This window comes from Rhinoderma darwinii, chromosome 1 (genome assembly GCF_050947455.1).
Source record: "Rhinoderma darwinii isolate aRhiDar2 chromosome 1, aRhiDar2.hap1, whole genome shotgun sequence".
NCBI classification, from domain to species: domain Eukaryota; kingdom Metazoa; phylum Chordata; class Amphibia; order Anura; family Rhinodermatidae; genus Rhinoderma; species Rhinoderma darwinii.
Window position 1 is genome coordinate 279798908 of NC_134687.1, and position 21652 is coordinate 279820559.

General features: G+C 41.8%; 1 protein-coding gene across 1 annotated transcript in view; it reads left to right on the forward strand.

Annotated features, from left to right (window-relative positions):
* The window catches only part of AP3D1 (adaptor related protein complex 3 subunit delta 1), a 147107-nt gene that overhangs the window by 17377 nt on the left and 108078 nt on the right, over positions 1–21652 (forward strand). The window contains exons 3-14 of the mRNA XM_075864439.1: positions 1057–1137; positions 1249–1329; positions 1881–1988; positions 4656–4785; positions 4875–5014; positions 5440–5513; positions 5866–5915; positions 10284–10333; positions 19566–19614; positions 19698–19843; positions 19959–20107; positions 21224–21454. Coding sequence (XP_075720554.1) covers positions 1057–1137; positions 1249–1329; positions 1881–1988; positions 4656–4785; positions 4875–5014; positions 5440–5513; positions 5866–5915; positions 10284–10333; positions 19566–19614; positions 19698–19843; positions 19959–20107; positions 21224–21454 — 1289 coding nt within the window. The remainder of the gene's footprint in view (positions 1–1056; positions 1138–1248; positions 1330–1880; positions 1989–4655; positions 4786–4874; positions 5015–5439; positions 5514–5865; positions 5916–10283; positions 10334–19565; positions 19615–19697; positions 19844–19958; positions 20108–21223; positions 21455–21652) is intronic.

The following is a 21652-nucleotide window of genomic DNA, read 5'->3' on the forward strand; positions in this document are numbered from 1 at the left end:
CAAATCATTTTCCGCACTCAACCCAATGGTGCCCATTATAATCATTATAGTGAGTGATTCCATCAAGTACCTCACCCACTGTTGTAATGGGCAGCATTGAGTTAATGCGTGAGGTACATGATGGGGTTAATTACTATTAATGTGAGGCACATGGAGGTACTAAATTAATAACACCACGTGCCACGCATTAATAATAAGTGACTTCATCATTTCCCTCACATAGTGGCAACATTGATATTAATGTGGGTCACATTAACCCCAATTGTCAATGCTGGCTGCCTTTATTTCAAGCTTGTGCTCTGCTGTAATACCTGCCTGGGGCCGATCTGTCACTACACTGCAGCGTGAGCGACACAGGCACGTCATCCGGAAACCTGTGCCGCTCGTGACAGTCCCCTCCCTGCCCCTGTCTCACACTCTCAGATTATCATTGGTGGCAGTAGAGCAAGGAAGGACAGTCCCCTCCCTGCCCCTTCTCACACTCTCAGATTATCATTGGTGGTAGTAGAGAAAGGAAGGACAGTCCCCTCCCTACCCCTTTCTCACACTCTCAGATTATCATTGGTGGTAGTAGAGAAAGGAAGGACAGTCACCTCCCTGCCCCTTTCTCACACTCTCAGATTATCATTGGTGGCAGTAGAGAGGATACGAGGAGCGTTTCTCCCACCTACTGTCACGTGGCCGGCACTAATGACGAGCGAGGCATCACAGTAGGCAAGAGATACGCTCCCCCTTCCTTTCTCTACTGCCACCAATGATAATCTGAGCATGTGAGAAAGGGGCAGTGAAAGGTTCTCTTCTTAGTGACCATCGCAGACGCTTTTCACTGCGCGCGCGCCATGTTCTCCATTTATTTCAATACTAAGCTGTGCGGCCACACAGCTTGGTATCGGAACACATAAATTGGCGGTTTTGAACAATTTGCCCCCGCACAACATCTAAATGGTATCAAAATTTTGATTCATCGTGCATCCGTAAATCACACGTATAATTCCTAGAATTGACACCGTTTTCAATTATTTATTTGCACCTTTTAATTTTTCCTTTTGTCAACAGTTGCAAATGTTAGGCTATGACATCAGCTGGGCTGCATTTAATATTATTGAGGTGATGAGCGCCTCGAAGTTTACTTTCAAGGTAAGATTTAAAACAAACTTGGCTTGCCATTTTTAGATCAACTATTTTATCCATGTAAGGACATTTTTTTTATTTCATTTTTTTCCTTCGCTTATTTTTGTCTGTGTTCAGAGAATTGGATACCTGGCTGCCTCACAATGCTTTCATGAGGGCACAGATGTCATTATGCTGACCACTAATCAGATAAGGAAGGTAAGTGATGCAGTCCCTTGTTTTAGGTTGGTGATACACCTTCAATAGCTGTTGGCCTAACGCTCTTGTGCATGTCCACCATTGAGCGTGCATGTGATGTCAATGGGGAGAGGGGAATTAGCCACTGCCAGACATCTCTAGCGGCGACTTTTCGCCTTTGAGAACAAAGGATCGGGCATGTTGAATGCCTGATCTTTTCTTTTTTTTCTTTTTATTTTCTCCCCGACATCTCCCAAACTAACTTGGCCAAACATCTAATACATATTGAATGGTTGACGGATCCTGCTGAAATTGGTGCGTTTGGCCGATGTAAGTCTGTGGATGGCCGATTTTATGTCCGTTCAGTAGCATTAGAAATACCCCCAGTATTGTGCCTATCAATGCTTCAAATTGATATACAAAATACTAGAATAAATCCTACAATCAAATTGTAGGATAATTTCTTGAGGAGAATGAAATGTTTCTCTCTAAAAGCCTTTTATTTATGTTTGTTTGCACATATTAAAAGATAAGAACTTTATTATAACTCCAAACTATTGGTTTCTTTCCAGGATTTAAGCAGTCCTAATCAGTACGATACTGGTGTTGCCCTGACTGGGCTATCCTGTTTTGTCACTCCGGACTTGGCGAGGGATTTGGCGAATGACATCATGACGCTGGTAAGTACAGTAATTTTACTTCCATACTGAAAACATTCGCTTTACTAAAAGCAGACCCTCCCCCCCTCTACACTTGAGGCTTATTTGCCCCAGTTTGTGTGGCAAGTACTTTACTTTTACTCACTGACCATTTTAGTTTGCATATCACCATCATTCTGTCCTTGCTGTAAAGGAATGAGCACTCCACAAGCTAACTTCTGGTTGACGTAGCAAACCATCTGAACAAGCTAAGCTGCAGTGTAAAGTATGGCAAAGTGACCTAATCTTGTAATGACAGAAGGATGAGTTTGGATTTTCAATAGACAATACAGCTAAGGCTAAATTCATATGTCTGTGGCGAACCTGCCTTTTTTTTTTTTTATCCATTGTTTCGTTGATTTTAGCTCTGATTCATTAAGGAACTGTTAATGGCATAAGAAAGGCCATTCTTTTCTACATATGTGTTGGCAATAAAGTGGAAAACGGCACAGAACTAAATGGCATTTAGTTCAGGCTGTTTGTAAGGCCCTGCTTAGGTCAGACTTTTAGCCACAATCCAGAATTTGTATGTTTTTTTTATTTATTTTTTATTTAAAAGGGTAACTAAACTTTTAAATGTCTTTTGATATGTCCTAGTGACAAGTCCGAAGCTTTGATCGGTGGGGGTCTGGGCACTGAGATCCCCACCGATTGCTTAAACAAAGCGGCAGAAGTGCTTGGGTAAGCGCTGTGCCGCTTCGTTTCTGATGGTCTTTTTTATTTACTCGGAAAGCTGAGTGAGCGGTGTACGTGGCTCAGTATCTGAAACGAAGCAGCACAGTGCTCATCTGAGCGCTTATTTCGCTTTGTTTTAGGAATCCGAGAGGCTCTCAGTGCTCGGTCCCCCACCGATCAAAACTTCTGACATGTCACGTCAAAAGTTTTTTTTTTTTTTAAAGTTTAGTTACCCGACTGCACTATTGGTTCCATCAAGAACAACGGAACCCTGTCACAACTGTGACAAACGAAAACCATTAGATAGGGTTCCGTCACCATTGAGTTCAATGGTGAGGAAAACGGAAGCTAAGGTTTCCGTTTTCCTTTCTGTTGAGGGGTTAATCCGACAGAAACCTCAGACTGAACCCCTCAACGGAAGGGCAACTCTGATGTGAACAGGCCCTAAGCTTGGTTGAATTTCCTCTTCAAGGCACACGGACCCATTGATTTCAATGGGGCTATTCACACGTGAGTTTTCACGCAGCGAGTGTCCATTGCGAGAAAGTCGCTGCATGTCCTATATTGGATGCACCTAGTCGCCCATTGAAGTGAATGGGTGCCTGAAAACCACAGACAGCACACGGATGCACATGTCATGTTTCATGCATCAATTACAGTGAAAAAAAAAGTGCTTGCAAGTGCGTGAAAAAACGCATTCTACACGCAAAGCACACTGATGCAAAAATGCAACGTGCACAGACCGATTTACACGCAGTTTTTATGTCACGCTTGTGTGAATGTAGCCTAAGGCTGGCCCCTACACAATAAATGATGTTGGGTGGGACCGAAATACCATTTAATGTATATGGCAGCTCCCTCGACGTGCGTATGGGCGTGTCCGGAGGAATCGCTGTCAAACAAATGTGCGTTCAGCTGACAGACATCTATAATGTCTAAAGCTGGTCATGCAGTTCAGTACGTGTGAAACCGCTAAAGCCGCTTGTGTTAATATTCCTACATCTTTAGAGCATTAAATGAATTTGTGATTGTATCTTTTAATTGATCACACTGCAATGGGGTGATTGAAAGTCGACCACTTCAGTTTATACTTTAATTTTCCCTTTGTTGTTTGATTTGTTAATGGCTGAACATATATGTCAAGCAAATGGCAACAGATTACTGTGATTACAGCTAATTACTGTGTTTTTTTTGTTCATCTGCATAGGCTCTGTTCACACTGGTGGTGGGTTCTCCATTTGTGTTTCAATGGTTTTGACCTCAAGAAAAGCGTAGTCTGCAGTGCTAGATTTGCTATAAATAAAAACGACAATCTTGGTCAACATAATTATAAGTTAATGGGATCTGTCAGGATTCGTTCTTTAAGGTTGGGTTTCCATAGTGCAGTTTGACTGCAGCTTTTGCATGCATTTTTAAGCCAAAACCAGGAACGGAACCTAAACAGAAGAAATATACAAAGAAAGGCCTTATAGGTCTGCCCTCCTGGATCCAATTCTGTTTTTGGCTTACAAAATGCAGGGAAAATCTGCAGCAAAGCTGCTCTGTGGGAACCCAGCCTAAAGAGGTTTTCTCATCTTGGGCGTTTATGGCATAACCACAGGATATGCCATAAAGTCTGATAGATGCGGGTACCACCTCTGGGACCTGCACCTATCTCTAGAACAGGGCCCCCTAAACCCAGTTCTATCTTACTCGGCTCTGCTTCCTCCCGGCCACTTCTTGGTTAGGTGGTTGGGAGTTACAGAAACAGACAAGTACTCACTGAGCTACGCTGTTTCCGGAACTCCCATAGACGTGAATGGGAGTTACCGAAACAGCGTAGCACGGCGAGCTATGTGGTTTCCGGAACTCAATAGGAAAACCCCTTTAACTGTAAAGAGCAGAAGCCATAATGCTAATGTGAATCGAGCCAAACTCTCGAGTGATAAGTACAAGCTATGTAATATCTGTTAAATTCCTTCACGTTCCTTGTAGATGTCCCACACAAAGCCATACATTAGAAAAAAGGCTGTTCTGATCATGTATAAAGTGTTTCTCAAGTATCCAGAGTCCTTGCGGCCAGCATTCGCAAGACTGAAAGAAAAGCTGGAGGACCCTGATCCAGGTAAGAGTTTTCTAACTACTTCTTCTTTGTCCTCCTCTAAACATATTGATAGAATTGGTTGTAAGTGACCTATTTTTTCCACCACCCAGGGGTTCAGTCTGCAGCGGTGAATGTTATTTGTGAACTAGCTCGTAGAAACCCCAAAAACTACCTGTCATTGGCTCCGCTATTCTTCAAGCTCATGACTTCTTCTACTAACAACTGGGTCCTAATTAAAATTATCAAATTGGTAAGCACCTCGTGTCTTTTTATTTTTTATTTGTTTTTTCTCTTTCCATCTAATTAACATCTTTAATCAACATTAAAATCTCACACCTCATCTCAAGAAATGAAAGTAAACTGTTGGATAAGATAGTCATGTGTGAGATATATTTAACAGTCTTAACTCCTTTTTGTCACTAGGTTATTTTTTTTTCGACACGTAGCGGATTTAATTCAGCATGGTTTGTAGACGTCTTGAGACACAAGTTTTTAAAGGCAAACGTGAAGCTTAATTCCTAGGAATACTTGGAAACACCACCATAACCCATTCACCCTGTGGAATCTTTTATTTCTGTAAACCCCTTGGCCTTATATGTATTGCGCTAGCTCAATAAATTATGTTTACGGTATAGGTTGTCTAATGTCTCCTTTGCATTACTGCTTTGACTATAGTTTGGGGCGCTTACTCCATTGGAACCGAGGTTGGGAAAAAAATTGATTGAACCTCTGACCAATCTTATACACAGGTATGATATTTCAGTGCGGCTTTGTCTGTTCCTTTCCATTACAATATTACTTAAATTTTTTATTTTATTTTTTTATTGTAGTTCATTCAACGGGTATACTTTAAATCCATTGCAATGAAATGACTGAAATGTAGTTATTTGGAGGGGACTTGAATGTAAGACTAAAACGGCAACAATCTGAAAAGTATTGCTTTACTAAAGGTCACTATAGTAGGAGAATGGTTTTCTTCTTTCCGTTAATCGCCTTGTGATGCTGGGCTCATGATTATACTCCCTTTTCCACCCAGTTTCTTGCACCTTATGTGTTTATCACACTTTTTAATTGCTTCTTTTTTATTTTTCCTCCATACAGTACGTCTGCAATGTCTCTCCTCTACGAATGTGTGAATACTGTAATAGCTGGTAAGTGGAATAATTGGAACCATTGGTAAAATTAACATTAGAATTACTATTTTTAGATGCTTAAAGGGAATGTGTTGCCAGCAAAACATGTTTTTTTTTTTTGTTTTTTTTTTTAGTTAAACAGTTAGTGTATAGGTGATTAAACATTGTTCTAATTTTTATTTATTTTTTTCAAGAGTCAGGAAATATAAATTGGATTCAATTTATAATATTTCCCAGCACTGGTCACTAGATGGAGCCATTCCCAAAATTGCAGCATTGCATGTGGTAAAGCAACCACATTGCTTTATGCTGCAAAATTGGGTAAAAATCCCTCGCTCTAGTGAGCTCTCAGAATCCCCCCCTCCTTTATCCTGGCTAGTGCCGGGAGAAACGAGGGGTTTGAACGGTCTAACCTCCTACACTGTGTGTCGCCATTTTTTGAGCTAACACACAGTGTAGTAGGTTTACATACAGTAGTAAACACACACTGAAACACGAACATACATAGAAATAACTTACCTGCTCCAGTCGCCGCCGGTCCGTCCGCTCCGTCTGCTGCCGCTGCTCCATGTGCACAAGTCCGGAAGCCGCGACCGGAAGTAGTAATCTTACTGTCCGGCCGCGACTTCCGGTCCACAGGAAAATGGCGCCGGACGGCGCGCATTTCAAATTGAACTGTGTGGGAGCGGCGCATGCGCCGTTCCCACACAGCGGCGTACACGATAGTGGATGGAACGGGCCCCGTTCGCAGTCCCTATGGGACTGGAGCTGCCGTATTCCATGTCTGTATGTGTCGTTAATCGACACATATAGAGATGGAAAAAAAAATGGCAGCCCCCATAGGGAAGAAAAAGTGTAAAAATAAAAAAAACTAGCACACAAATTAATCCAAACGTTTTTAATAAAGCACTAACATCTTTAACATATTAACATTTTTTTTTGGGGTGACACTGTTCCTTTAAAGAGGCTCTCCTACCACATTATAAGTGGCCTATCTTCTACATTTCATTTTTGACGGAGTTATGACCTATATTAGCTTTATGCTAATGAGTTTCTCAATGGACAACTGGGCGTGGCTTACTATGTGGCCAAGTGGGTGTTGTACAGAGGAGTGTATGACGCTGACCAATCAGTGTCATACACTTCTCTCCATTCATTTACACTGCAGATAGCGATATCACTATGTGCAGCCGCATAAACACTATAACGTTACTGCAGTGTCCTGACAATGAATATACATTACCTCCAGCCAGGACGGGATGTGTTTTCAGAATCCTCACCACTTCTGTAGCGTCTCTGTGATTTACAGCACAGCGAGATCTCGCTGTAAATGACAGCTTAAAACGTAATCTCACGAGACTACTCCTGCTATGCTGTAACTCGGAGAAGTGGTCAGGCTTCTGAATAAACATCACGTCCTGGCTGGAGGTAATGTATATTCATTATCAGGTCACTACAGTAATGTTAGTGTGTGTATGAGGCTGCAGATAGCGATATAGCTATATCGCTATCTGCTGACTAAATCAATGGAGAGAAGTGTATGACGCTGATTGGTCAGCGTCATACACTCCTCTGTACAACGCCCACTTGGCCATATAGTAAAACACGCCCAGTTGTCCATTGAGAAACTCATTAGCATAAAGCTAATATAGGTCATAACTCCGTCAAAAATGATCGTTTTTCTAAATAAAAAACTGTTGTAATCGACATTACAGCGCCGATCACATCATGTACAAGATAGGCCACTTATAATGTGGTGACAAAGCCTCTTTAAAGGGAATGTGTTGACAGAAAAACATGTTTTTTTAAAAAGAATTAAACATTTAGTGTGTGGGTGATTAAACATTGTTCAAATTTTTTTTATTTTTTTGCACGAGTCCAGGAAATATTATAAATTATTTCTAATTTATAATACTACCCATTTTTGGTCACTAGATGGAGCTGTTCCCAAAATTGCAGCATTGCAACGTTGGGTTAAAAGCCCTCGCTCTAGTGAGCTCTCAGCATTCCCCCCTCCTTTATCCTGGCTAGTGCCGGGATAAACGAGGGGTTTGAAAGGTTTAACCTCCTACACTGTGTGTCGCCATTTTTTGAGGTAACCCACAGTGTAGTAGGTTTACATACAGTAGTAAACACACACAAACACTAACATACATTGAAATCTCTTACCTGCTCCTACCGCCGCGGCTCCCTCCGGCCCGTCCGCTCCCTTTGCTGCCGCTGTTCCATGTGCACAAGTCCGGAAGCCGCGACCGGAAGTAGTAATATTACTGTCCGGCCGCGACTTCCGGTCCACAGGAAAATGGCGCCGGACGGCGCCAATTTCGAATAGGACTGTGTGGGAGCGGCGCATGCGCAGTTCCCACACAGACGCCGTACACTGCAGTCAATGGGACGGGAGCCGTTCGCAGTCCCTATGGGACTGTGGCTGCCGTATTCCATGTCTGTATGTGTCGTTAATCGACACACACAGAAATGGAACAAAAAATGACAGCCCCCATAGGGAAGAAAAAGTGTAAAAATAATAAAAAGTAAAACACAAACACACAAATAAATATAAACGTTTTTAATAAAGCACTAACATCTTGAACATATGAAAATTTTTTTGGGGGATGACACTGTTCCTTTAAGTCATAACTTAAGACAATGACAACTTGACAGTGTGTCTGTGCACTTATTTGATGTTATTGTGCAGACTCTCTTGTAAGCGCAGCCCTTTGTGCTCTACACTTCTCTTGCCTGCTGTGCAATGTGCAGATGATGATAGCTACACTTTATAGCCAACAGTAACTATGATTTCTCTAAAACGCAGCAGCAGTTCAGAGTAAAACACAGACATAAATAAATAGACACAACAAATGCAAACCAGCAGCATTGCAATAGAGAGAATTCCATGTGGTGCACACCTTCTGGTGGACTTAGGCTGTGTTCACATCACCGTCGCTTTCCATTGATGGGTTCTGTCAGAGGTTTCCGTCGTGTTACCCCCTCAGCGGAAAGGCAAACGGAAAATTCAGTTTCCCTCACCATTGAACTCAATGGTGACGGAAACATAGCCAATTGTTTCTGTCTGTCACAGTTGTCAGGGTTCCATTGTTTTGACAGAATCAATAGCGCAGTCGACTGCGCTATTGGTTCCGTCAAGAACAACGGAACCCTGTCAAAACGGAGACAGACGGAAACCATTAGCTAGGTTTCTGTCACCATTGATATCAATGGTGAGGGAAACAGAAGCTGAGGTTTCAGTTTGCCTTTCTGTCGAGGGTTCCGTCGGGTTAACCCCATCAACGGAAGGGCAACGGTCATGTGAACAGGCCCTTAGTGAGACTCGCCCACTTCAATAGATCACAAATAAAGCAAATGAAGACTCCTATTGTGTCAAATTCAAATATTAGTGGATCGTTTTACTCCAGTGATGTGAAACTTTTGGCATGGTAAGCATTTAGCAACCCTAGTTTTGAATGAATAAGAGCCTGTTCACATCACGTTTTTTTTTTCCTTCCGTTGGAGGTATACTTCGGGAGGAGTACCGACATATACCTCTGACGTAAGGCAGCAACGTATCCCAGTCTGGGGCTTTAAACTATGAAGTCCTTGACCAGAGCAAAGGCCGGTGACTGGAGAAGCCCCTGACGTCACTCTCCATATATCTTATGGAGTTCATCGGGCTAATGGAGCTCTATGGACACATTTAGCGTGTACGTAGTGAACTTTCCCAATGTACACGATAAATGTAGGGCCAAAACGTGATGTGAACAGGCTTGACGCTAGGGAAATTGACCCTAGATTTTCTAGCACTAAACCACCAGCGTGTCGTTATACTGCTGGGAAATAGATTCCTAAACATATCTCTTTTGTCTAAAATGAAATAATCATACAGCTTGCGCTGCATGTAAATGACCAGAGACGAGACCAGGTGTACTGGCCTCTGCTTCATCTGAACACGTGCACTATGCTGTTCGATTTATCTCAAGATTCTTCTCCGTGCATGCTGTATTGCACAAATTTTTAGACAAAATGATAAAGCGGACCTGAGGTTAAATTACTCAAGTAAATGATGGCACGCAAAGGGATCCAGAATCTTTTTGCTTATGAGCACGCTCCGCATACAGAAGGTGAAGCAGTCATTCTCACTGCCTACATCATTTAAACTGTGTCTTTGTTGCATGTTAGAAATGTAGAAGGTGTTACTTTAAAAAAAAAAAGAAAAAATACAAATAAAATATTCCCTCAAAAGTTTTGTTTTTTTTACTGCCACTGTAATTCTCGAAAAATGTTTTTATTTATGAAGCATGCTATTGGTTGTATGTTTACCGAACACAAGGTTATCTATTCGTGCAGTTAAATAAAGGTATTCTAATCCTTCATTTTTTATTTTTTGTTCAGTGTTAATATCCCTATCATCAGGGATGCCCAACCACAGTGCTAGCATTCAGGTAGGTTTATCATCTTTATTTTGCACAGTAGGGATGTCACGATACCAGAATTTGTACTTAGATTGTGTAGTATTGCGATTTTCGATACCAAAATGGTACTTTGCCAACAGTAATAAAAAAAAAAAAAAAGTTCTTCCGTTTTCTGATGTGAGGCGCGAGGTGTGATGATGGATTTTGAATGTGCCTCACATTAATAGTAATTAACCCCATCATGTTTCTCAGTCATAATGGGTTAATGTGTGAGGTACATGATGGGGTTAATTACTATTAATGTGAGGCACATGGAGGTTAAATTCATCACACCTCGCGCCCCACAATAAATTAAAGAAAGCCGTTTTTATTTTTTACACCTCATAAATGACGAGACCAAATTGTTGTGCAGGTTATTACGGCCGCGCCAATACTGAACGTGTATATTTTATGTATTGAGACTTTTAATGTATGTTGTAAAAAAGGTGTGTTTTTTTTTTTTTTGTAATGTTACTTTTGTTTTTACTTTTTTTTTTAACTTTAACCCCTTCCCCCTGCATGCATTCTGAGCCCTAATGACCAAGCAAGTTTTTTAGTTTTTCCATTGTCACATTCAAAGAGCCATAACTTTTTAATTTCCACCTGGATATGGCTGTATGAGGACTTGTTTTTTGCGGGATGGGTTGTGTTTTTCAATGGCACCGTTTTGGAGTATAGAGAATTTTTTTATTAACTTTTATATGGGGGGGGGGGGGGATAAAAAAAAAAACCCAGTATTTTAGCCATTGTTCTATGCATTTTACGTTTACGCTGTTTATCGGTCAGCATAAATAACATGCTTCCTTTATTCTATGGGTCGGTACGATTACGGCGATGCCAAATGTATATATATATTTTTTTTTAATGTTTTACTACTTTTGCAGAATAAAAACACTTTTGAACTAAAATAATTTTATTTTGTATCGCTACTTCCCAAGAGCCGTAAATTTTATTTTTTATTTTTCCGTCAATGTCGCCATATGAGGGCTTGTTTTTTGTGGGACTTAATTGCTACCATTTTGGGGTACATGGAACTTATTGATTAACTTTGAATTTAAATTTTTGCCGTTTTTTTTTTTTCTATACGACGTTCACCTTGCGGTTTAAATAATATGCTAACTTTTATTTTTTGGGTCATTACGATTGCGGGTATACCATATATGTGTAGTTTTTATTTTGACACTTTTACCAAATAAAACCATTTTTATGGCAAAAAATGTGTACCTTTTTTATTCATTTTTATTTCACACTAATTATTTTTTCAGTCTCACTAGGAGACATCACTATGTGATCTTTAGATCGCAGATATAATGCTTTGATGTGCTTCGTATACCAGAGCTTTATTGCATGTCAGTAAAAAACGGACAGGCATCCATTAGGACATGCCTCTGGCACGTCCTAATAGGTATATAGCCAGGGCAGACCTGGGGGCCTTTGTTGGGCCCCGGCTGCCATGGCACCCTATCGGATGCCTGCAATTTCATTTGCGGGCCGCCGATAGGTGACAGAGGGTGCGCACTCCCTCTGTAAACAACTCCAATGCAGCGGTCGCTAATGACCGTGGCATTTGAGGGGTTAAACTGCTGCAATCGAAGTAAACTTCGATCGCTACCGTTGGAGCAGGAACCCGGCTGTCATCGGACAGCCGAGGCCCGGCTCCAGCCTGCACGGGATACCCGTGCAGGACGTTGATTAGGCCGCCGTGAAAAGGCGGCGGCCTAGAATAAAGCCCATTAATGACCGCCGTGAAAAGGTGTATTGGCAGTCATTGAGGGGTTAATGAACTGGCATATATCTATATACTGATAGTACACAGGCAGTTGTTAGGACATAGCTAAGTATGCCCTAACAGGAAATATGGTAAGACAGCCCTGGGGTCCTTAAGGACGCAGCCTTGTTTTGGCCTTAAAGGGAATGTGTTGCCAGAAAAACATGATTTTTTTTTTTTTTTTTTTAAATTAAACATTTAGTGTGTAGGTGATTTAAACATTGTTCACATTTTTTTTTTTTTTTTTCACGAGTCAGGAAATATTATAAATTAATTCTAATTTATAATATTTCCCATTGCTGGTCACTAGATGGAGCTATTCCCAAAATTGCAGCATTGCAAAATTGGGTAAAAAGCCCTCGCTCTAGTGAGCTCTCAGCATCCCCCCCTCCTTTATCCTGGCTAGTGCCGGGATAAACGAGGGGTTTGAACGGTCTAACCTCCTACACTGTGTGTCGCCATTTTTTGAGCTAACACACAGTGTAGTAGGTTTACATACAGTAGTAAACGTACACAAACACACACATACATAAATCTCTTACCTGCTCCCGCCGCCGCGGCTCCCTCCGGCCCGTCCGCTCCGTCTGCTGCCGCTGGTCCAAGTGCACAAGTCCGGAAGCCGTGACCGGAAGTAGTAATCTTACTGTCCGGCCGCGACTTCCGGTCCACAGGAAAATGGCGCCGGACGGCGCGCATTTCAAATTGGACTGTGTTCCCACACAGACGGCGTACACAGAAGTGGATGGGACGGGAGCCGTTCGCAGTCCCTATGGGACTGTGGCTGCCGTATTCCATGTCTGTATGTGTCGTTAATCGACACATACAGAAATGGAAAAAAAAATGGCAGCCCCCATAGGGAAGAAAAAGTGTAAAAATAAGAAAAAGTAAAACACAAACACACAAATAAATATAAACATTGTTAATAAAGCACTAACATCTTTAACATATAAAAAAAAAAATTGTGATGACACTGTTTAAGGCTCAGAGCCCATTTTTCAAATCTGACATATTTCACTTTATGTGGCAATAACGTCGGAATGCTTAAACCTGCCCAAGCGATTCTGAGATTGTTTTCTCGTGAGACATTGGGCTTTATGTTAGTGGTAAAATTTGGTTGATATATTCAGTGTTTATTTGTGAAAAATTGCAAAATTTAGAGAAAATTTTGAAAAAATAGAATTTTTCTGAATTTAAACGCATCTGCTTGTAAAACAGATGGTTATACCACCCAAAATAGTTACTAGTTCACATTTCCCATGTCTCTACTTAAAAAAACAATACAAATCTGAACATTCTCTTTTTCTTGAGCGTTACAAGGCTTAGAACATAAACAGCAATTTCTCATATTTTTAAGAAAATTTCAAAAGCCTTTTTTTTAAGGTACCTGTTCAGTTCTGAAGTGGCTTTGAGGGGCCTATGTATTAGAAACCCCCATAAAACACCATTTTAAAAACTAGACCCCTCAAAGTATTCAAAACAGCATTTAGAAAGGAGTTAAAGCATTCACAGGAGTTAAAGCAAAGTGGAGGTGAAATTTGCAAATTTCATTTTTCTTGCTGAATTTGTTTTTTTATTTTTTTTTCTTTAACACAGAAGATTTTACCAGAGAAACACTACTAAATATGTATTGTCCAGATTCTGTAGTTTTTAGAAATGTCCCACATGTGTCTCTAGTGCGCTCGTGGACTAAAACACAAGCCCTAGAAGCAAAAAAGCACCTAGTGCATTTTGAGGCCTCTTTTTTACTAGAATATATTTTAGGCAGCATGCCAGGTTTGGAGAGGTGTTGAGGTGCCAAAACAGTAGGAATCCCCAAGAAGTGACCCCATTTTGGAAACTACACCCCTGAAGGAATTAATTTATGGTTGTTGTTACCATTTTGACTGCACAGTTTTTTCACAGCACGTATTTGAATTGGGCTGTGAAATTAAAAAAAATTTCCTTTTTTCCAATAATATGTCATTTTTGATCAAAATGTCTTATTTTCACAGGGAACAAAATACCCAATTTTGTTGCTCAATTTCTTCTGAGTGCGGCAATACCCCATTTGTGGTGATAAACTGCCGTTTGGGCCCATGGGAGGGCTCAGAAGGAAATGACCACCATTTGGCCTACTGGGGATTTTCTGGTGCAAAGTCATGTATGCAGAAGCCCATGAGGTACCAGTACAGTTGAAACCCGCAAGAAGTGACCCCGTTTTAAAAACTACACCCTTAAGGCATTCATCTAGAGGTGTAGTGAGCATTTTGACCGGAGACATACACCCCATAAACTGTAATGTGGGTTCTCACGGGTACGGCAATACCCTCCATGTGGCTGTTAGCTGCCTGGGCACACGGCAGGGCTCAGAAGGAAAAGATGAGGGGGATAAGCTGTGCGGAGTACATCAGGGTAAGTAAAACTGGGGTAGATTAAAAACCAAGAGATGTATGATACATTTTAAAACCCTTTCATACAGAGCCCTGGTTTTTCGGGACATGTGTCACATTGATATATTGTGTCTTACCTTATCCCCTCTTATAGCAGACTTTGCACCTCTTTTGACTTTTTCCCTTCTTGCCAGTTTGGGGAACTTCTCCTGGAAAGTGTCGCCCTGGTACGATGCGTGTGGCCCCGCTTCCAGAAGTACTGGGTGCCCCCCCTTCCTGGTCCCTAAAGATTAGTTGCTTGATAATCACCTCTTGAAATTCCAGGAAAGTTCCCGTCTGGCCTGCACATCGATGTAGCACGTACACATTGTACAAAGCCATCTGTATGATGTGCCCGGCCAGCTTCTTATACCACACCGCATGGCGCTGTAGGGCTTCAGGACTTGATCTGACAAGTCCACCCCTCCCATGTACCTATTGTAGTCCAGGATGCAATCTGGTTTGGGGGTCTCTGTACTGGTACCTCGTACAGGTACATGGGTACTGGTGTGGCATCTCTCGTCTTGTACATGACACACAATATGTTGCTGCTAGAATGTGCCCTGCTCTCACCCCTTCTGAGTGTTTGCCCAAGCAGAGTCTTAGGGAGGCCTCTCAGATTTCTTTTAGCAGTGCCGCATGCCGCAGGACTTCTGGAAGTGAGGCAGTTGAAGAGTGGGACGCTGGTATAAAAATTATCCAGGTAGGGGTGGTAACCCTGGCACCAGAAGTGGGTGCACCAAATCACACACAATTTTTGCATTATATCCAGTAAGGGGGGGGGGGGGCATTCTGGGGGCTGAGCACTGGTGTCCTTCCCTTCATATATCCTAAATTTGTAGGTATACCCTGATGCAGTCTCGCACAGCTTATACATTTTCACGCCATACCTTGCCCTCTTACTCGGCAGGTACTGGCGGAATTGAAGCCTCCCTTTAAAATGTACCAAGGACTCATCAATAGAAATACACTTCTCGGGGGTGCATGCTTGGGAAAACCGGGCACTGAAACGGTCTAATAGGGGTCTCCGTTTATACAAACGGTCAAAACTGGGGTCATCTCGGGGTGGGCACTGCTCATTATCAGTATAATGTAAGACGCGAAGTATTGCCTCATTTTTAATTTATTTTTTAGGTTCCAGTTCAGTTCTGTAGTTGCTTTTGAGGGGCCCATATATTAGACACCCTTATCAAACACCCCATTTTAGAAACTAGACCCCTCAAAGTATTCACAACAGCATTTAGAAAGTTTATTAACCCTTTAGGTGTTTCACAGGAATTTAGAGCAAAGTAGAGGTGAAATTTAATTAATTTAATTGAATTTATTAGGCACCATGTCCGGTTTGAAGCAGTCTTGTGGTGCCAAAACAGTGGAAAACCCCAAAAAATTACCCTATTTTGGAAACAAGACCCCTTGAGGAATTCATTGTAGTTTTCATGGGGTGCATGCGACTTTTTGATCAGTTTTTATTCTATTTTTAAGTGGCGTGGCGACTAATAAACAGCAATTCTACTATTTTTTTTTACTGCGTTCACCGTGCGCTATAAATGACATATTCGCTTTATTCTGCCGGGCGATACGATTACGGCGATACCAGATGTTTATAGTTTTTTCATGTCTTTGCACGATAAAATACTTTTTGTAAAAAATCATTCACTTTTGGTGTTACCTTATTCTAAGAGCCAGAACTTTTTTATTTTTCCATCAATAAAGCCGTGCGAGGACTTATTTTTTGTGTAACGAACTGTAGTTTCCATCAGTACCATTTTTGGGTACACGCGACTTTTTGATCTCTTTCTATTCCATTTTTTGAGAGGTGAAGTGACCAAACAATTGTGATACTGGTACGGTTTATTATTATTTTCTTTTATGGCGTTCCCCGTGCGGGATAAATAACGAGACATCATTTTGTAGTTCAGGCCGTTACGGACGTGGCGATACCAATTATGTATTAGTTTATTTGTTTATTTATAGTTATTAATAATAAAGGACTGATAAGGGAAAAGGGGGATTTTTACTGTTACCACTTTTAAAACTTTTATTTTCTTATATTTACACAACTTTTTTTTTACTTTATTACTTTGTCCCACTAGGGGACTTGAGGGCAGGAGGCCCTGATAGCTATTCTAATACAGTGCACTACATGCGTAGTGCAGTGTATTAGAACTGTCAGCTACTCACTGACAGCAAGCATAGTGGGTCCTGACTTCGTCAGGATCCACTAGGATTCCGTTGATGGCGTAGCCAGAGTCCATTGTTAGGATTCTGGTTGCCATAGTCACGATCGTCGGCCACTATCACAGATCGGGCCGTCGATTGTGGCTTAACCCTTAAGAAGCCGCGATCACTATTGAACGTGGCTTCTAAGGGGTTAATCGGCGGGGGACCTCCGCGATCGGTCCCGGCGCATTGAGCTGTGATAGTCTGCTGTCTGAAACAGCAGCTGTCACAGCTCATGAACGCGCCCCGTGCGAACGGCGCTGTGTTTACTCCATGATCTACTATTAGGTCACTGAGCGCGAACGCTATAGTTAGCATGACCTAATAGTAGGTCATGGAGCGTTAAGGGGTTAATGGACCCCGGGCTGTCTGCCCATATATGGTATGTCCCTCAATCGTGCCACAGGGATTCCCTGTGACGTGATCCAAGGGGCACCCCACCTTCTCATTTTCCCCTTGAATGCTGCGATCAGCTTTGATCACAGCATTCAGAGGAATAACAGTAGAGATGAGAGGTCTCATCTCCGCTGTTACAGCCGGGCTGTGGCTGTATAATACAGCCATTGCCCCGCTCCTGACAACAAGTTCGCGTGCGGTCAGCATGAGGTGATGTGGTCGACGCTGCACTAGTGAGCAGCGGTTCAGGCACTGAAGACCAAACATGGGGGTGTTTTGCAGTGCGCCCGCCATGTTCGGTCTTCAGTGCCGCCGCTCATTAGTGCAGCGCTGGGCTCATCACATCACATCATGCTGACGGCACGCACTTGTCAGGACTCAGGAGCGGAGCAATGACTGTATTACACAGCCGCAGCCCCGCTCTCATACATTCTTGTGTTACAATGCTAAGCTGTGCGGCCACACAGCATCGTACATGAAATAACGGTATTGAACCGTTTTAGAGTGCACGGCATCTAAACCGTATCGAAGTTTCCATGCATCGTGCATCCCTATTGCACAGATGACTTGACTTCACTTTGCTCATAGCTCTTGGAATAGTTAAAGCAGATCTGTCACCTCAATATGCAGCCCTATGTACATTAGCATATTACATGGACAGGTCTGTTCTCCGGTTAGCCAAATCGTCACGAAAAAATATTTTTCCGTTTTGGCTTATGAGTGACTAAAGAGTACAACAGACATCATAGTTAAGAGTCTGCTGTATTCATGACAGGAACGCCCCTCTCTGCGGTGGTTGACAGATGGCTGCTGTGTATCTGCGTTCGCAGCAGCCTTTGAATTACTGTGAGTAGAGCAGGAAGAGAAAATGGGAGAGCTAATAAGAGAATTAACCTGCCACTGTAATATTCTGACGTTACATAGGGCAGCGTATTTCAGTGACCAACCTGCTTAAAGCAGCATCTTCGACCAAAATAATATTGTCAAGTCCGTATTTCACACCGAATAACCACCTCTGTAAATTGAAAGCTGAAGGCATGCCTGGTGAGAAGTACACCACACAAATGTTTGGTACAGCTTCCCTCTCTGTGACGAGGAAGACTGAAAAACTTTTTTATTCAGAACAAAGAAACCCAGAAAGAGACACATGCCTCCTCCCCAGAGATGTGGGAGTGCCCAAGCCCCCACCAGTTTCTCAGACTCACTCTTCTTGCATTCCAGGGGGCGGTGTCTTCCATAGGTGTGTCCGACATGAACAAAGAACTTGTTATATATATCAGTATATTACACAAAGAACTGAAATGTATATACATATGTGTGAGGATAATATTTTTCAAACAATATACATGGTATTGATCCCTGACAATATGACCCGCACCTATCTCTGGTGGCCCCCTAAACCCCGCTGTTTCCGTAGCTACAGAGTTCCTGAAACAGCGTAGCTCACCGTGCTACGCTATTTCAGTAACTCCTAATCCCTTCTATGGGGGTTACGGAAATCGCGTAGCTCAGTGAGCACTCTGCTGCTCCGTAACTTCCAAGCATCTAACCAGGAAGTGGCTGGGAGGCAGCGTGAGCGCAAAAAGCTAGAACGGGGTTCAGGGGGTCCCATTCTAGAGAGAGGGTGGGACCTGCACCTATCTGACTTCTATGGCATATCCTGTGGATATGGCATTAATGTTCAAGATGGGAAAACCCCTTTAAGGGGTCCATCACTATCCATCCTTGAAATACCCAATGTAACATTTTCCAATACATGATGGTTGCCTTGTCATGTGACCTTTCATTCACTGCTGAGCAACAGTGAATATGATTGTTTTAAAGTGGTAGTACAGGTCATTACGGTTGTGGCGCTACCAATTACATCAAATTTTGTTTGATTATCTTTCTAGAATTAAAATAATATATATCTCCAATGGGGGAAAAAAAAAGGTGTTCCATTAAAATTTTTATTGCTACAATTACTTTCTCCCCCTGTAAACCACTTCGAGGTTAAACGCCCAGGATTAGAGTCCTCTACGATCGCTGTTGCAACTGTCAGCTGGATGTTACAGCGAACACCTGCTGCTGATGGTGCTGGCACAGCTCCTGAGCCTGCACTGTACATTTATTTTACTGTGCAGAAAGTAAATCCCGTCAGCCACTGTAAATGTACGATGTGGTGTGGAACCGGGTTACATTATTCTTTTGGAAAAACATGTAAGAGTCCCTCTTACACGACCCTTTAAGAGCGTTCTCCTTTCTGAAAGCTTGTGTGAATAAAACCAGTGTTTTACATAGAGCTCATATTCTAACCGTCGTTCAGCATGAGCAGGTTAGAAAATGTGTAGTATTGGGTATGTTGGTCAGTGGTCTTTTCACTACCGTGCTTTTACCTGCATCTGACCTATTTCTGTTGTACTAAATTCTTACAATTTTTTGCTTTTTGTAGCTGTGTGTTCAGAAGCTGCGGATTCTTATTGAGGATTCAGACCAGAATTGTAAGTGACGTATTTAACGCAAACTATTATCACATTTTTTATTTTCCCCTCTGGTATTGCTAACCGCGTACTTCTTTTGGCAGTGAAGTATCTAGGATTGCTTGCTATGTCCAAGATCTTGAAAACTCACCCAAAGTCTGTACAGTCCCACAAAGATCTCATCCTCCAGTGTCTGGATGACAAGGATGAGTCCATTCGATTACGAGCCCTGGATCTTCTTTATGGAATGGTAAGAAATAAGAGCTCGCAGGTGCCCTATTTCACAGGGATCTACCCATATCTTTACTCACTGGTCAGTAAGTTTGCACTAATAAAGGTTCACTGTTCTTTTTGTTTCTGTACAGGTGTCTAAGAAGAACCTGATGGAAATTGTTAAGAAGCTAATGATTCATGTTGACAAAGCGGAAGGAACTGCTTACAGGGATGAATTACTGACCAAAATTATTGATATATGCAGCCAGTCTAACTACCAGTATATTACCAATTTTGAGTGGTTAGTATTTACTATTGTTTCATTTTGTTAATATTCTTAAACCAAGTGTTGAGATTTTAAATGTATGGAAACTCTCTCTTTCTCTCTTTCTCTCTCTTTCTCTCTCTTTCTCTCTCTCTCTCTTTCTCTCTCTCTTTCTCTCTCTCTTTCTCTCTCTTTCTCTCTCTTTCTCTCTCTTTCTCTCTCTTTCTCTCTCTTTCTCTCTCTTTCTCTCTCTCTTTCTCTCTCTCTTTCTCTCTCTCTTTCTCTCTCTCTTTCTCTCTCTCTTTCTCTCTCTCTTTCTCTCTCTCTTCTCTCTCTCTTTCTCTCTCTCTTTCTCTCTCTCTTTCTCTCTCTCTTTCTCTCTCTCTTTCTCTCTCTCTTTCTCTCTCTCTTTCTCTCTCTCTTTCTCTCTCTCTTTCTCTCTCTCTCTCTCTCTCTCTCTTTCTCTCTCTCTCTCTCTCTTTTTCTCTCTCTCTCTCTCTTTTTCTCTCTCTCTCTCTCTTTTTCTCTCTCTCTCTTTTCTCTCTTTCTCATCCGTGCAGTCTTTGATCATTTGGTAATTATTATAGCGACTCTCTAGTCTCAGGACAAAATTATAAATGTGATGGGGGTATACGGAGTAATATTACCCGGTGCCTTGGACACCGGTTTTGGGTCTCCTCTGTGTTGTTGCACACTTATCCGTTGTACTCGATAATAAGGTCTAATAAGTTTATTTGTGTTCCATTGAACACAAATAACTAAGGTATTAACTGTTTGTTTTTGGTCACATGAGATCGGCGTCTTGAGCGATTTTTCACATTGGTATAGACTTTTTTTTTTTTTTGGCACAAGGATTAACTATACCCAAATTGACCGCAAATTGAGAGTAAGGCGCTCGTCCTAGAGCTCCTTTCTAGCAAGCCATTCAATGCTGTTACAATTTATTTTGGGGATTGTAATTCTGAAACTTCTCAATCATTAATAGTACTTTACATGCAGTCTAGTAGGCAGTAGGAGAAACTTATTTTCTTAAGATTATGATGGGCCCCTTTGCCTACAGGTGGGCCCCCATGCATCTTCACAAATATGTCCTGTGACAGGATTAAGTCATAATATTTTTTTATATCTAACCTGTCGTTTTTTTTTATGTAGGTATATCAGCATTCTGGTAGAGCTTACTCGTTTAGAAGGGACACGCCATGGCCACCTGATAGCCGCTCAAATGCTTGATGTTGCTATCCGAGTGAAAGCTATTCGAAATTTTGCGGTCTCACAAATGGCCACATTACTTGACAATGCTCACCTGTTGGCCAGCAACACACAGCGCAATGGAATCTGTGAAGTCCTTTATGCGGCTGCCTGGATTTGTGGCGAATTTTCAGAGTAAGAATTATTCTTAGGCAATAAAAATGTTGTACATGGGAGTTCATTAGAACAGGTCTCTTTTCTGAAGGCAGTAAATCTATTAATAATATAAATTGCACATAATTGGTTACACAAACTCCTAGTTATTAGGGTTAAATAAAACCTAACTAAAAGGAAATTCATTGCTAAATTGATTCTATTGCCATTCATCATGGA